The sequence below is a fragment of the Carlito syrichta genome, unplaced genomic scaffold, assembly GCF_000164805.1.
Source record: "Carlito syrichta isolate Samal-C Ts95f unplaced genomic scaffold, Tarsius_syrichta-2.0.1 Scaffold104744, whole genome shotgun sequence".
Taxonomy (NCBI): Eukaryota; Metazoa; Chordata; class Mammalia; order Primates; family Tarsiidae; genus Carlito; species Carlito syrichta.
In genome coordinates this window covers 115,260-125,789 of record NW_007048840.1, presented here as the reverse complement: position 1 = coordinate 125,789, position 10,530 = coordinate 115,260, and the positions used below count along the sequence as shown (strand labels likewise).

At 54.2% G+C, this 10,530-nt stretch overlaps 1 protein-coding gene across 2 annotated transcripts in view; it reads left to right on the top strand.

The window, feature by feature from the left end:
* The window catches only part of NT5C2 (5'-nucleotidase, cytosolic II), an 81,613-nt gene extending 71,461 nt beyond the window's left edge, over positions 1 to 10,152 (top strand). For both annotated transcript variants that reach the window (XM_008065941.1, XM_021716219.1), the window contains 13 exons: positions 105 to 196; positions 329 to 386; positions 1,383 to 1,476; positions 2,078 to 2,131; positions 3,563 to 3,646; positions 4,876 to 4,917; positions 6,033 to 6,140; positions 6,398 to 6,464; positions 7,070 to 7,240; positions 8,721 to 8,772; positions 8,854 to 8,914; positions 9,049 to 9,225; positions 9,754 to 10,152. In XM_008065941.1, the coding sequence (XP_008064132.1) occupies positions 105 to 196; positions 329 to 386; positions 1,383 to 1,476; positions 2,078 to 2,131; positions 3,563 to 3,646; positions 4,876 to 4,917; positions 6,033 to 6,140; positions 6,398 to 6,464; positions 7,070 to 7,240; positions 8,721 to 8,772; positions 8,854 to 8,914; positions 9,049 to 9,225; positions 9,754 to 10,005 (1,312 nt within the window). In that variant the 3' untranslated portion in view covers positions 10,006 to 10,152. The remainder of the gene's footprint in view (positions 1 to 104; positions 197 to 328; positions 387 to 1,382; positions 1,477 to 2,077; positions 2,132 to 3,562; positions 3,647 to 4,875; positions 4,918 to 6,032; positions 6,141 to 6,397; positions 6,465 to 7,069; positions 7,241 to 8,720; positions 8,773 to 8,853; positions 8,915 to 9,048; positions 9,226 to 9,753) is intronic.
* The last annotated feature ends 378 nt before the right edge of the window (positions 10,153 to 10,530 follow it).

The window sequence follows — 10,530 nt, the reverse complement described above, 5'->3', positions numbered from 1 at the left end:
CGGAGCGCTGTCTTGCACCCGGCCGTCGAGACGTTCGAACGGGTTCTCGCACAGTAACCGCTTTTCAGAGTACTGCCGTGCTAACTTTTAAAATTTTCTTTCAGACCAGAAACTAGAGAGCAGTATCCAAATAAATTTATCCAACGAGATGACACGGAAAGATTTTACATTCTGAACACACTGTTCAACCTGCCAGGTAGACGCGCTCCACGCTTCTTTATCCCGACGCTTTTCCTTCTGTGACCTTCGTCTTTGCACACAGGAGGTCATGGAGCAACTTCGAACTGTTTCACTGAGAGCTCATGAGTATCTGTTCTTCGTTTTTCAGAGACCTACCTGTTGGCCTGCCTAGTAGACTTTTTTACTAATTGTCCCAGATACACCAGGTATGTCTATGCTATCATTTTTTTCAGTTGATTTTTAAAATTACTGCAAGGGTGTTAGAGAACTGGCCATTGTAGGTCTTTTCTGCTTTTCTGAAGTGAATGTAGTGCTAGTGAGATGCCACGTTGCCAGCCTGAGAGATGGGACGGCACCAGCAGTTCATGCAGGCTCTCGCCTCCCACGCCCCTCCTTGCCGGTGCTGCGGCCATGTTGGAAGGGACCACTTCTGATTGGCTTCTCCTGGGAACGAAGACGCCAGCAGAGGTGCTAATTGTGACAACTGAGTGGGAGGTTTGTGTGATGATTATCTGTCCAAGCAGAATTACACTAAAACCCCCCAACTCATTTCACAGCAGCCACCAGGAGCCATTCAGGGGTGGTACTTTAGTTCGCGCCCAGGCCCAGCAAGGTTTGGGTGAGGAATAAACACCACTTCTCCCCCTCGAGGTAGACTTTGCGTAAGTCCTCACGGAGTGCCCCTCTCCTGCGGGGAGAGCGACCCAGCTGCTGCTGAGGCTGAGCCGCGTGCCGGCACCTCTCGCCTCGTGTCCTCTTCAGGCCTTGTCCACTGCACGACACGAGCCCCTGGGTGGAGCGGGACACGGGCAGGACCTTTGGGCGTAGGAGCAGTGTCAGGAAGGTCACAGCGGAGAGGCCTAGGTGACCAGTTTTCAGTTTGAGGTGCTGCTTCAGTGGGAACCTGTACCTGAACAGTGGTCAAGAGAAGAAGCGGGTGGATACTTTCGGAGCTCTGGCCATTTAGCTTCCATTCAGTGTTTTCTTGTCACTGGGTGCTTGCTCAATCATTGTATTCCACTGAATACTGCTGCCATTTCTGGCGACCAAAGCTGACTTTGACCAGGGAGTAATTACTTTCCGAGTTGGCCACAGCCTTACCCCTGTGATGCCGAGCCTTGGGGCCCCCCGGGCAGTTTCTGGTGTTCCTTTTATTGCCCCTCTCTTGGATTCCCTGTCACATTCTTGTCGTCTTCCTGTAGTTGCGATGCAGGATTCAAAGATGGAGACCTCTTCATGTCCTACCGGAGCATGTTCCAGGATGTGAGAGACGCCGTCGACTGGGTTCACTACAAGGTGCGTGGCTGCTGCTGCTTCGCCGGCCGCTTTTGGGCACGGGACTCGCCGCCGGACAGTTGGTTCTGTGCAAAAGGAGCAGGGACGTTCCTGCTGAAAACATGAGCGCAGTGCTCTGGGGCGCGTCTGTTCTTGTCCTTGGCCGTGCTGCACGCGGTGCCCGGAGGTAACGCGGGTCAGTCCTCAGTGGGGGTGCGTGGCTTCAAGGTTTTGCTTCGGTTCGCGGGTCTCAGACTCACTCGAGAGACTTCAGTGCATCAGGATGTGTGGCGCGTCCTGCGGGGGTGATGACGCCCCATCCTTTGTCCCCGTGCCTCCTGTTCGGCGGCTGACCTTGATGTGAGATTCACACTGAGCAGCTGTCATGACTAAAACATGAGCTGCTTTTCAGTTTTTAACTTAGAGTAGAGCGGCCTGAGGCAAGCCTCGGAGGCAGCAGATTATGCCTGCGCTTCCCCTCGGCCTTCTCTGGTGGATCTGCTTTTCCGGTTTGGTGGACACTTAGGGAATGCTTGTGGGTGGGCAATAAACACAGTTTCCTGATGAACTAAACGTCAAAGCAGATTTTGTTCTCTTCTTAGTTCCTTTTTTCCTCCCCTAGGGCTCTCTTAAGGAAAAGACAGTGGAAAATCTTGAGAAGTATGTAGTCAAAGACGTAAGTAATACAGGGGAGAAACATGCGTGAGCGCTTGCTCGACCTGTTGGGCAAGCAACTAACACACCTGTTGTAACGTGCTGGACAGGGAAGGCGTTTCTTTGTCTTGGCATGGGATGTGTCCGGTATAATCACCCACAGTTTTCAGCCAGAGCACAGGTCTTGGTGGCGTTTTTCTTGTTTGTCAATGGGCAGGAGGTCCTGGTATTTCATTTGTTGTTCTAGCGTGATTATCATAATAGCAGCGAGAGGCTTACTCGGCTGTGCACATCACCATGCTAGGTGATTACCCGCATTCCTCATAGCCCTGAGTTAGGGATTACTGTTACCAGTGCTTAGAGATGAAGAAGCCAGAGAATAGGATTAAACAAGTCGCCAAGGGTCACGCAGTTAGTAAATAATAAAGCCACGATTCACACCCAAATCGTACCACTGCACTAGGTTATCTCCAAAACATGCTACTTAGAATATCTTTAGCATATCAAGAGGAAATAGTGAGGAATGCTTTAAAATACCTCAAAAGACATTAGTGGAGAATCTGATAAAATTCAGAATAGTCTGTAGTTAATAGTATTGAACCAGTGTTAATCTCTCAGTTTTGATCATTGGACTGTGGTGACGTGAGATATTAATGTTAGGGGACACTGGATAAGAAGGTACAGGAACTCTTTGCACTGTCTTCCCGACTCCTCTATAAGCCTAGAATTGCTGCAGAATAAAAGCGGACACACACAGAGCCCCGAGACGAGACGCTTCTTTCTCGCCTACCGAGCGTCGGACGTAGGAGCTGCAGCATTTTCTCCAAGTGCTGTGGTGGTGGCGTCCTGTTTCTAGTCCGGGCTGCCTACTCCTGCCCATCTTCCACACTGCTTCAAGGAGGGACCCAGTGAGGGGCCAGCAGGGTTTGAGGGATGCACCCTCCTCCCCGTGAGAGAAGGAAATGGCGTCTTTCTTTGCAGACACGTCAGGGTCCGGTTTCCTCACTGTCTGCAGGTGGGTGTGGGCGTTTTGTAGGCTGCACCCGCATGTGTCACTTCAGTCTGCAAGGAGTTTTGGGAATCCCTGGTGACACAGAGAAGCCATGTCTAGTAATCTCCACGTGGAGTCCTTGCGACGATGCTAAGCCAGCTTCTCCTGACTCTCACCTCACACACGTCACGAAATCTCAAGGTGCTCACACTCTTCCTGAAGCAGACGCCACGAGAAAGGCGGAGGCACTGTGTTAGTGGCCATATAAAAATGTGTGTCGGTTTATATATGAATCTACGGTATACACTGTGCGCTGCATATGTTACTACTTCATCCATAGTGATCACGTGGACTTTTAAATGCAAAATTCTGAAACCCACCCCCTAGCCCTTATGGCTACCCAAGATGTAGCTGCAAAGACATTCGTTTTGGTGTTTTACTCGTTGCCGTCTTACATTTCAGGGAAAACTGCCTCTGCTTCTGAGCCGGATGAAGGAAGTGGGGAAAGTATTTCTTGCCACCAACAGTGACTACAAATACACAGACGTAAGTGCTCAAGATTCATATTTGTTTATTTATGCAGAAGAGTTATTGTGGCCTAAAGAACTATGAAGGTAATGTGGAAGGTAGAAGTTGATTAAGTGAAGGTAGTTTCTTGTCATCTCATTACCTTTTCTAGAGACGGGGTCTCACTCTTGCCCAGGCTCACGACAGCCTCGAACTTCTGGGCTCCAGCAGTCTTACCATCTCAGCCTCCCAAGTCGGCAGCTGGGACTACGGGCTACAGGGGCATGACAGCACACCTGGCTTTCTTTGTAGAGACGGGGGTCTCACTATAATGCCCAGCCTGGTCTTGAACTCCTGTACTCACGCAATCCTCCCACCTCAGCCTCCCGAAGGGCTGGGATTAGTAGTGTGAGGCACCGTGTCTGGCCCAAGTTTACTACCTTTTAACTTAGGTAAAATTTCCCATGATTAAAGCATGTGGGAAAGCTGACTGAGTTCCTTAACTTTTCCTGAGACACTCACAAGTTTATCATAATAGCAAGACGTCTGCCCCGAGTTCTTGATTCAGACGTCTGGTGATTTGTAGTAAACAATCTTACAGACCAGTGGTCTGCTGACTCAGCTGGCCCGAGGCCAGAAGCAGCCAGACCCAGTTGACGTGCTTTTTCGCTGTGAGTCCTTCATTTTCTCTGCTCCCCTAACCTCCTCCACTGCCCCCTTACCTCACCTCCAAACGTGTGTTCCCAAACACCCAGTGGAAGTGCGGATCATCCCTGAGAAAGACAGAAGTTTTTGGTTTTTTTTTTTGAGTTGGAGTCTCACTCCGTCGCCTAGGCTGGAGTGCAGTGTGCTAGGCTCTGGCCTTCTGTCTCAGCCTTCCAAGTAGCCGGAACTACAGACTTGTGCTACCACGCCCCGCTATTTTTTATTTTATTGTAGAGAGGAGGTCTCGCCTAGTTACCGGGACTGGTCTTGAACCCGTGGGTTCAGGCAGTCTATTCGCCTTGGCCTCCCAAAGTGCCAGGATTAAAGGCTGAGCCACCAAGCCTAGCCAGCAAAAGTTTTTTAAAGGTTTGTTTTGGTATGATGAAGCATTACTTTCTGGCTTCTGCCATGACTTCATAAACGCTAGATGAAACAAGGATGTAGTGAAGCCTTTACTAGGAAAGACATGTTTTACAAAAAGCTGTGGTAATGTTGTTTAGGTGTTATATTTCTTTTGCAAAAGTAGTATATGGACCTTATGTTGAATTTTTTTCTCCCCCCAGAAAATTATGACTTACCTGTTTGATTTCCCACATGGCCCCAAGGTACTGTATATAACTTTAATAGACCATTGCTTTAGTAATAGTGAATACATTTAATCATCCTGGAATATTCAGGGGAAGGGAGCTGGTCAGAATCCACCCAGAAATCTAACCGTCGTTACCATTAGAGGTAATCCAGGAGCTAGAATTTAAAATCATTAGCGATGTGAAAACTTCATAGAATAAAAGGGATATTCATGAGGTATTTAGTAGGATGGGCCGAGAATAATTTTATGCCCAAGAAGTTCTAAGCAGAATTAAGTGTGTGTGGCAGTGAAAGGAATTTCTCCAGGTTGAGGAAACTCCTTGAGGAACAGAAGGAGAAAGTTTGAATGTGCGTATTCTGGATGGCGTCTAGATTCTGCTGTTACTCACTGCTGAGCTTGTGCCAAGAGAGCAGTTGCCCTTGGTGTAGAGCGAAGGAGTCTGCGCCTGGCAGAATGGCTGCACTTGGCTTAAGGAGTTCCCACTGCAACTTAGCCACAGCGAATGTTGATCCTGGACTTGTGTGAACGGACACCAGCAAATCCCTGTTTTAGATCACCCCAGATCACAGTGGGCGGTGCCCTTCAACTTGATCTTAAAAGGTTAATGCCATGGTTCCATTTCAGGATGGAAATAATTTTAGAGGGCGTAACTTCTGCATTAGTGTTGTGATTAGCTTGCAGTTGAGCCCGAGTCCGCTGTGTACCTAGAGCCATCATTCTGAGACGGTACCGGTAACGTCCCTAATAACAGCCTGTGGTCGTTGTGCACTGGAGTCCCCGTCTGCCTCTCCCGCAGTCTGCCCTCGGGTGTCTGCATCTCTCCCCGGCCCTGCCGAGCCCTTCGCAGCACGTCTCAGAATGTGAGCACTTTGATGTGTGAAAGTGCTGGGAAGCAAGCTGCTGTAACTCAGTGGTAGAAGAAGTGATTTGGAACGTAGAAAGTGCAGTTTTAGAGTCACTTATGGACCGCGTACGCCTTGCCTGCTTCCAAAAGGATGTGGCTTTTAATTAGACACGATCCATTTTAAACTAGTGGGATCTCGGGCAGTCCTTAGTATTCCTGCATTCCTTGCCCTGGGCGAGCTGGAGTGTCCGCGCCTTGAGGCAAGGAGTGCTGTTTCTCCCTCGCAGCCCGGGAGCTCCCATCGGCCATGGCAGTCCTACTTCGACTTGATCTTGGTGGATGCCCGGAAACCGCTCTTTTTCGGAGAAGGCACAGTCCTGCGCCAGGTGGACACGGTAAGTCCGGAGGAGGAGGCGTCCGTCCGCACGCGGCTCCGTCTCCTTTCCCCAGTCCTGCTCTCCCGAAGGAGACTGGCGTTGGCTACTTACGGTCGCAGCTCTCTTTCGAAAGGAAGCATTCTGGCCTGAGCTGAGGTAGCCAAGCAGACCCGCTCAGAAAGCGTGAGCGCCGTTGCCTCGACCGCCTGGCTGGGAGCGCTGCGGGGCGGCGGTGGGGTGAGCGGCGCCACAGAGTCTGTGTTCGCTCCATGCAGAAAACCGGGAAGCTGAAGATCGGGACCTACACCGGGCCCCTGCAGCACGGCATCGTCTACTCGGGAGGTGAGTCGCCGGCCTGCTCGTCCGCGCCAGCCGCCTCGGGGCTCCCTGCGGAGGCGGGCCTGGGCCTCCGCCTGCTGCTTCGGGGAGGCCAGCGAAGCTGCTGGTATCTCCCTGGCTCTCGGGAAAGGATCTCTCTGCCCCCCCCCGCCCCCGTGTTCTCGACAAACCTCCTTGAGGCCCACTCTCAGTGTTCGGAACCCTTTGGGGCGCTTCTGGAGACCTCCTCAAGGGGTTTTCCAAGAGCCCCTGTGAGCACAGGTGCATGTGATGCTGGACTGCGAAACCGTTTGTGCGGAGCTAGCTTAGTGGCAGATCCGTGGTGAACATGGTGGTGGCACTTCGGGAGGTCATATCCGCCACAGCTGGGCTGTGGTTTTGTTGCTCTTGGGTTTTCTGGTCAGCACAGTGGCGCTGAAGGCCTTGTCTCAGAGGCAACAGAAGGAGAACGGTGAGCCTGTGTCTTTAAGAAAGGTCAGCCCTTTTTCTTTGTCCTCGATTAATGGCGAGAATAAAACTGATCACGCTGGTGAATGATTGCGCTGCTTGGAACGCCGGTCTAGTGGAGAGACGTTTCCGTTTCCTCATTACTCACCCGGTTATTTCAGGTTCTTCGGATACAATCTGTGATCTGTTGGGCGCCAAGGGCAAAGACATTTTGTACATCGGAGACCACATTTTTGGGGACATTTTAAAATCCAAGAAGAGACAAGGGTGGCGGACTTTCCTGGTGATTCCAGAGCTTGCGCAGGAGCTGCACGTCTGGACCGACAAGAGCTGTAAGGAGCCTCTCTTCTTGCTCTCGCCTCTGGCACGGCCAGTTCACCCCCAAAGGCCCAGCTCTGACTGGGTCTTCTGATAAGCTGCCACTTTGCATGCAGGACTCAGAGGGGATCAGAGGTGGGCCCTGGCCTTGGGAACTTCCTTCCCGTAGAACAGGCAGTGTTTCCAGAATTTCGGAGTGGGAGAGTGAGTCTGAGAGGTCGTCTTGTTCTCTGAGGCCCGTGGAAAGTCCGGGTCCTGGGCTGTGTTGCAGTAACAACTCAGTGGCGAGCTGGAGTGTGGTGTCCTGCCGTCCCGCTCTCCAGCCTTGCCCAGTAGCCCCGTCTCGGCCCACAGGGCCTGCCTGCGATTCTGGGGCAGTGCTGGCTCTGCATGTTAATCCCTTGGTGTTTTCTGTGGCCTCTTCTGAGAGGCAGAGTGAGGACAGATTGCAGCTTGAGCTGAGCTGCACCGCACACTGCACTGACTTGTGCTGTGGAGGTCTGTCAGGGTGTCTGGCCACGCTCCCGGCAGCCCCGGTGCAATCGTGCACAGCGTGGTGAGCGTTTCTCTGAACCCAGAAGCCCAGCTCCCCCTTTCACGTCTGCAGCCCTCGGGCAGTTCCAGAGGAGAATTTGCACTCCGCTTCCTCCAGTGCAGAGACAGGGCTGGGAAGAGTGCTCACCTCCTGAGGCCGAGAGGTCCGGTGGAGGGAGGCGGAGACGTGCCAGCCCTTCTCAGCCAGACTCCTCATCCCTGCCACAGAACGCAGAAGGCGATCTCAGTCCTCGAGGATGGCGGGTGGGAGAGAGGGTGTCTGCAGTAGATGCCTGCGGCCACTTCCTCCTGGGGAACCCCAGTGGAGAACGGCTGCGGTGCCCAGGAAGTGTGCAGTGGCCGCCACTGTTGTGCGCTTTGCCTGGACTCCCAGGGGGTTTCCTGGCCAGCTTTGCCGTCACATCTTCGACTTCTCTGCCTGGGGCGTTTAGAAATCTAGTCGGCTGGCTACCTGGGTTGCTGAAACGGAAGATCCCCTGAGCCTAGCAGGCCGAGGCTGCGGTGGCCGTGAGTGTGCCCCTGCACTCCAGCCTGGGGGACAGAGTGAGACTCCGACTCAAAACAAAAGCCAGTTGGTTTGGTGCTAACGGCTCCTGGTCCTGTGACTCCGGATCAGTCGCGGGTCTCAGTCTGTCATCTGTAGCGGGCGACGTGCTCCGCTGCTGCCCCCGAGTTGGGGTGTGAGCCGGCCTTGGCAAGCCCGGAAGGAGCACACGGCCGGGGGCAGGCCGGCCAGAGGAGACGGGAGGCCCATCGGCCCCACGCAGAGCTCCCGGGGAGGAGGGGCCACAGGCACACTCCCCTCTGGCGTGGGACTCGCAGGCTGGGACCTCTTGGTCTTAGCTGCAGCTTGCTAATTTAGTTTTAGCAGAAGTTAAAAACTGGGTGCTTTCTATTGGGTTCACTGATAGCCGCCTTTTCCTTCTAAACCTTACCTAGCACTTTTCGAAGAGCTCCAGAGCTTGGATATTTTCTTGGCTGAACTCTACAAGTAAGTTTCCTAATTCCGAAAACTTCTCCCCCAAGAAACGTTCTTTCCAGAGGTTCTCACCAAGATTTTCTTTTGCCTCAGGCACCTTGACAGCAGTAGCAACGAGCGCCCAGACATCAGTTCCATCCAGAGGCGGATTAAGGTGGGATTTGGGAGGGGCTTGGGGAGCAAGTTGAGTGGCTTCGTATTTCTGGCTTTGTGCAGGGACGGGCTCCTCGCTGCTGCCGCACGCCTGCCTGCTGGGTGACTGGCAGCTGTGAACTTGCTCTGTTTTAGAAAGTGACGCACGACATGGACATGTGCTATGGCATGATGGGAAGCCTGTTCCGCAGCGGCTCCCGGCAGACGCTCTTCGCCAGTCAGGTGATGCGCTACGCCGACCTGTACGCGGCCTCCTTCATCAACCTGCTCTACTACCCGTTCAGCTACCTCTTCAGAGCCGCCCACGTCTTGGTGAGTGAGGCCCCGCCGGGAGCCGCGGTGGCCGGTCGAGAGTCCCTGAGGCCGCGGTCAGCATGGAGGCAGCGTGGGCATTCCCCGCTGGTGCTCAGAGCCAGGGCAGCCTCCACGGCGGACACGGAGGGGACCTCGAGAAAGTGTGGCCAGACAGAAGGCTGCAGAGCTGCCTCTGTGAGAGTTGCGCTTGAGTGGTAAAGATTGTTAGCCCTAATCAGAAGCAGTGTCGTTTTTATATTCTTAGGTTCCAGTGCTGATCGTTTTTTTTCCCCCTTGCCGTGACATAGTGAGAATCTCCTGTCTTGGGCCGTCTCGGGCTGCAGTAACAAGGCGGGTGCATTTTGGGGGCAGGGAGCGAGGAGCACAGGCAGCGAGCGGTCGTCCTGGGAAGCGGGCTTGGCACCGACTTGCCTTCTGGCATCGCGGACACAGCTCCCCCGATGGCCTGGCAGCGGAGCGGAGCCGGGCTTGGGAAGCAGCGCTTTGGTCCTGCCTGCTTCCTGAGCCTCTCACTTGTCTGTCCAGATGCCCCACGAGTCCACAGTGGAGCACACACACGTAGACATCAACGAGATGGAGTCTCCCCTCGCCACCCGGAACCGCACGTCCGTGGACTTCAAGGACACCGACTACAAGCGGCACCAGCTGACCCGCTCGATCAGTGAGATTAAGCCCCCCAACCTCTTTCCGCTGGCCCCCCAGGAAATCACACACTGCCACGACGAGGACGACGACGAGGAGGAGGAGGAGGAGGAGGAGGAGGAGGAGGAGGAGTGAGGAGGGGAGCCACAGCCCTGGGAGCCCGGGAAGCAAGTCCCGGCAGGACTCGGGAGCCAAGGGGGCCCTGTGTGGTTCTGCTGGGGCGGGGGCTCCCTCAGGTGCGCCTGGAGAGTGCTGAGGACGTTAAAATGCTCTAACCCTGGAGACCCTCGTTGCGTTTCGTGTGTCTGTGCTCTCTGCAGATGGCTCAAGACTAAGGGCGTCTGTGAGAGCGTGAGGGGGAAACTGGGCCGAGCTGCCTGTGGACGGCCCCACTTGGCTGTGGCGCTGCGGCCAGGTCTTTTCTGGAGACCTCAGGTGGCGGGAGAGCTGGGGGGGCGCGAGGAGGACCGTGGGGAGAGGTGGCCCGAGATGCCGTGACACCGCGGGAGGCTGCTTGCTCCCAGACCCAGCTCCCAGGGCATCACCCAGGGCCGTGCATCCGTGGAGAAACGCGGTGTGTCCGCGGCAGACTGGGCCTCCTGTGAGGGCCGGGCTTCCCCGTCAGCATCCTCATGTCCTCTGTGACCAGCAGTGGCTCCC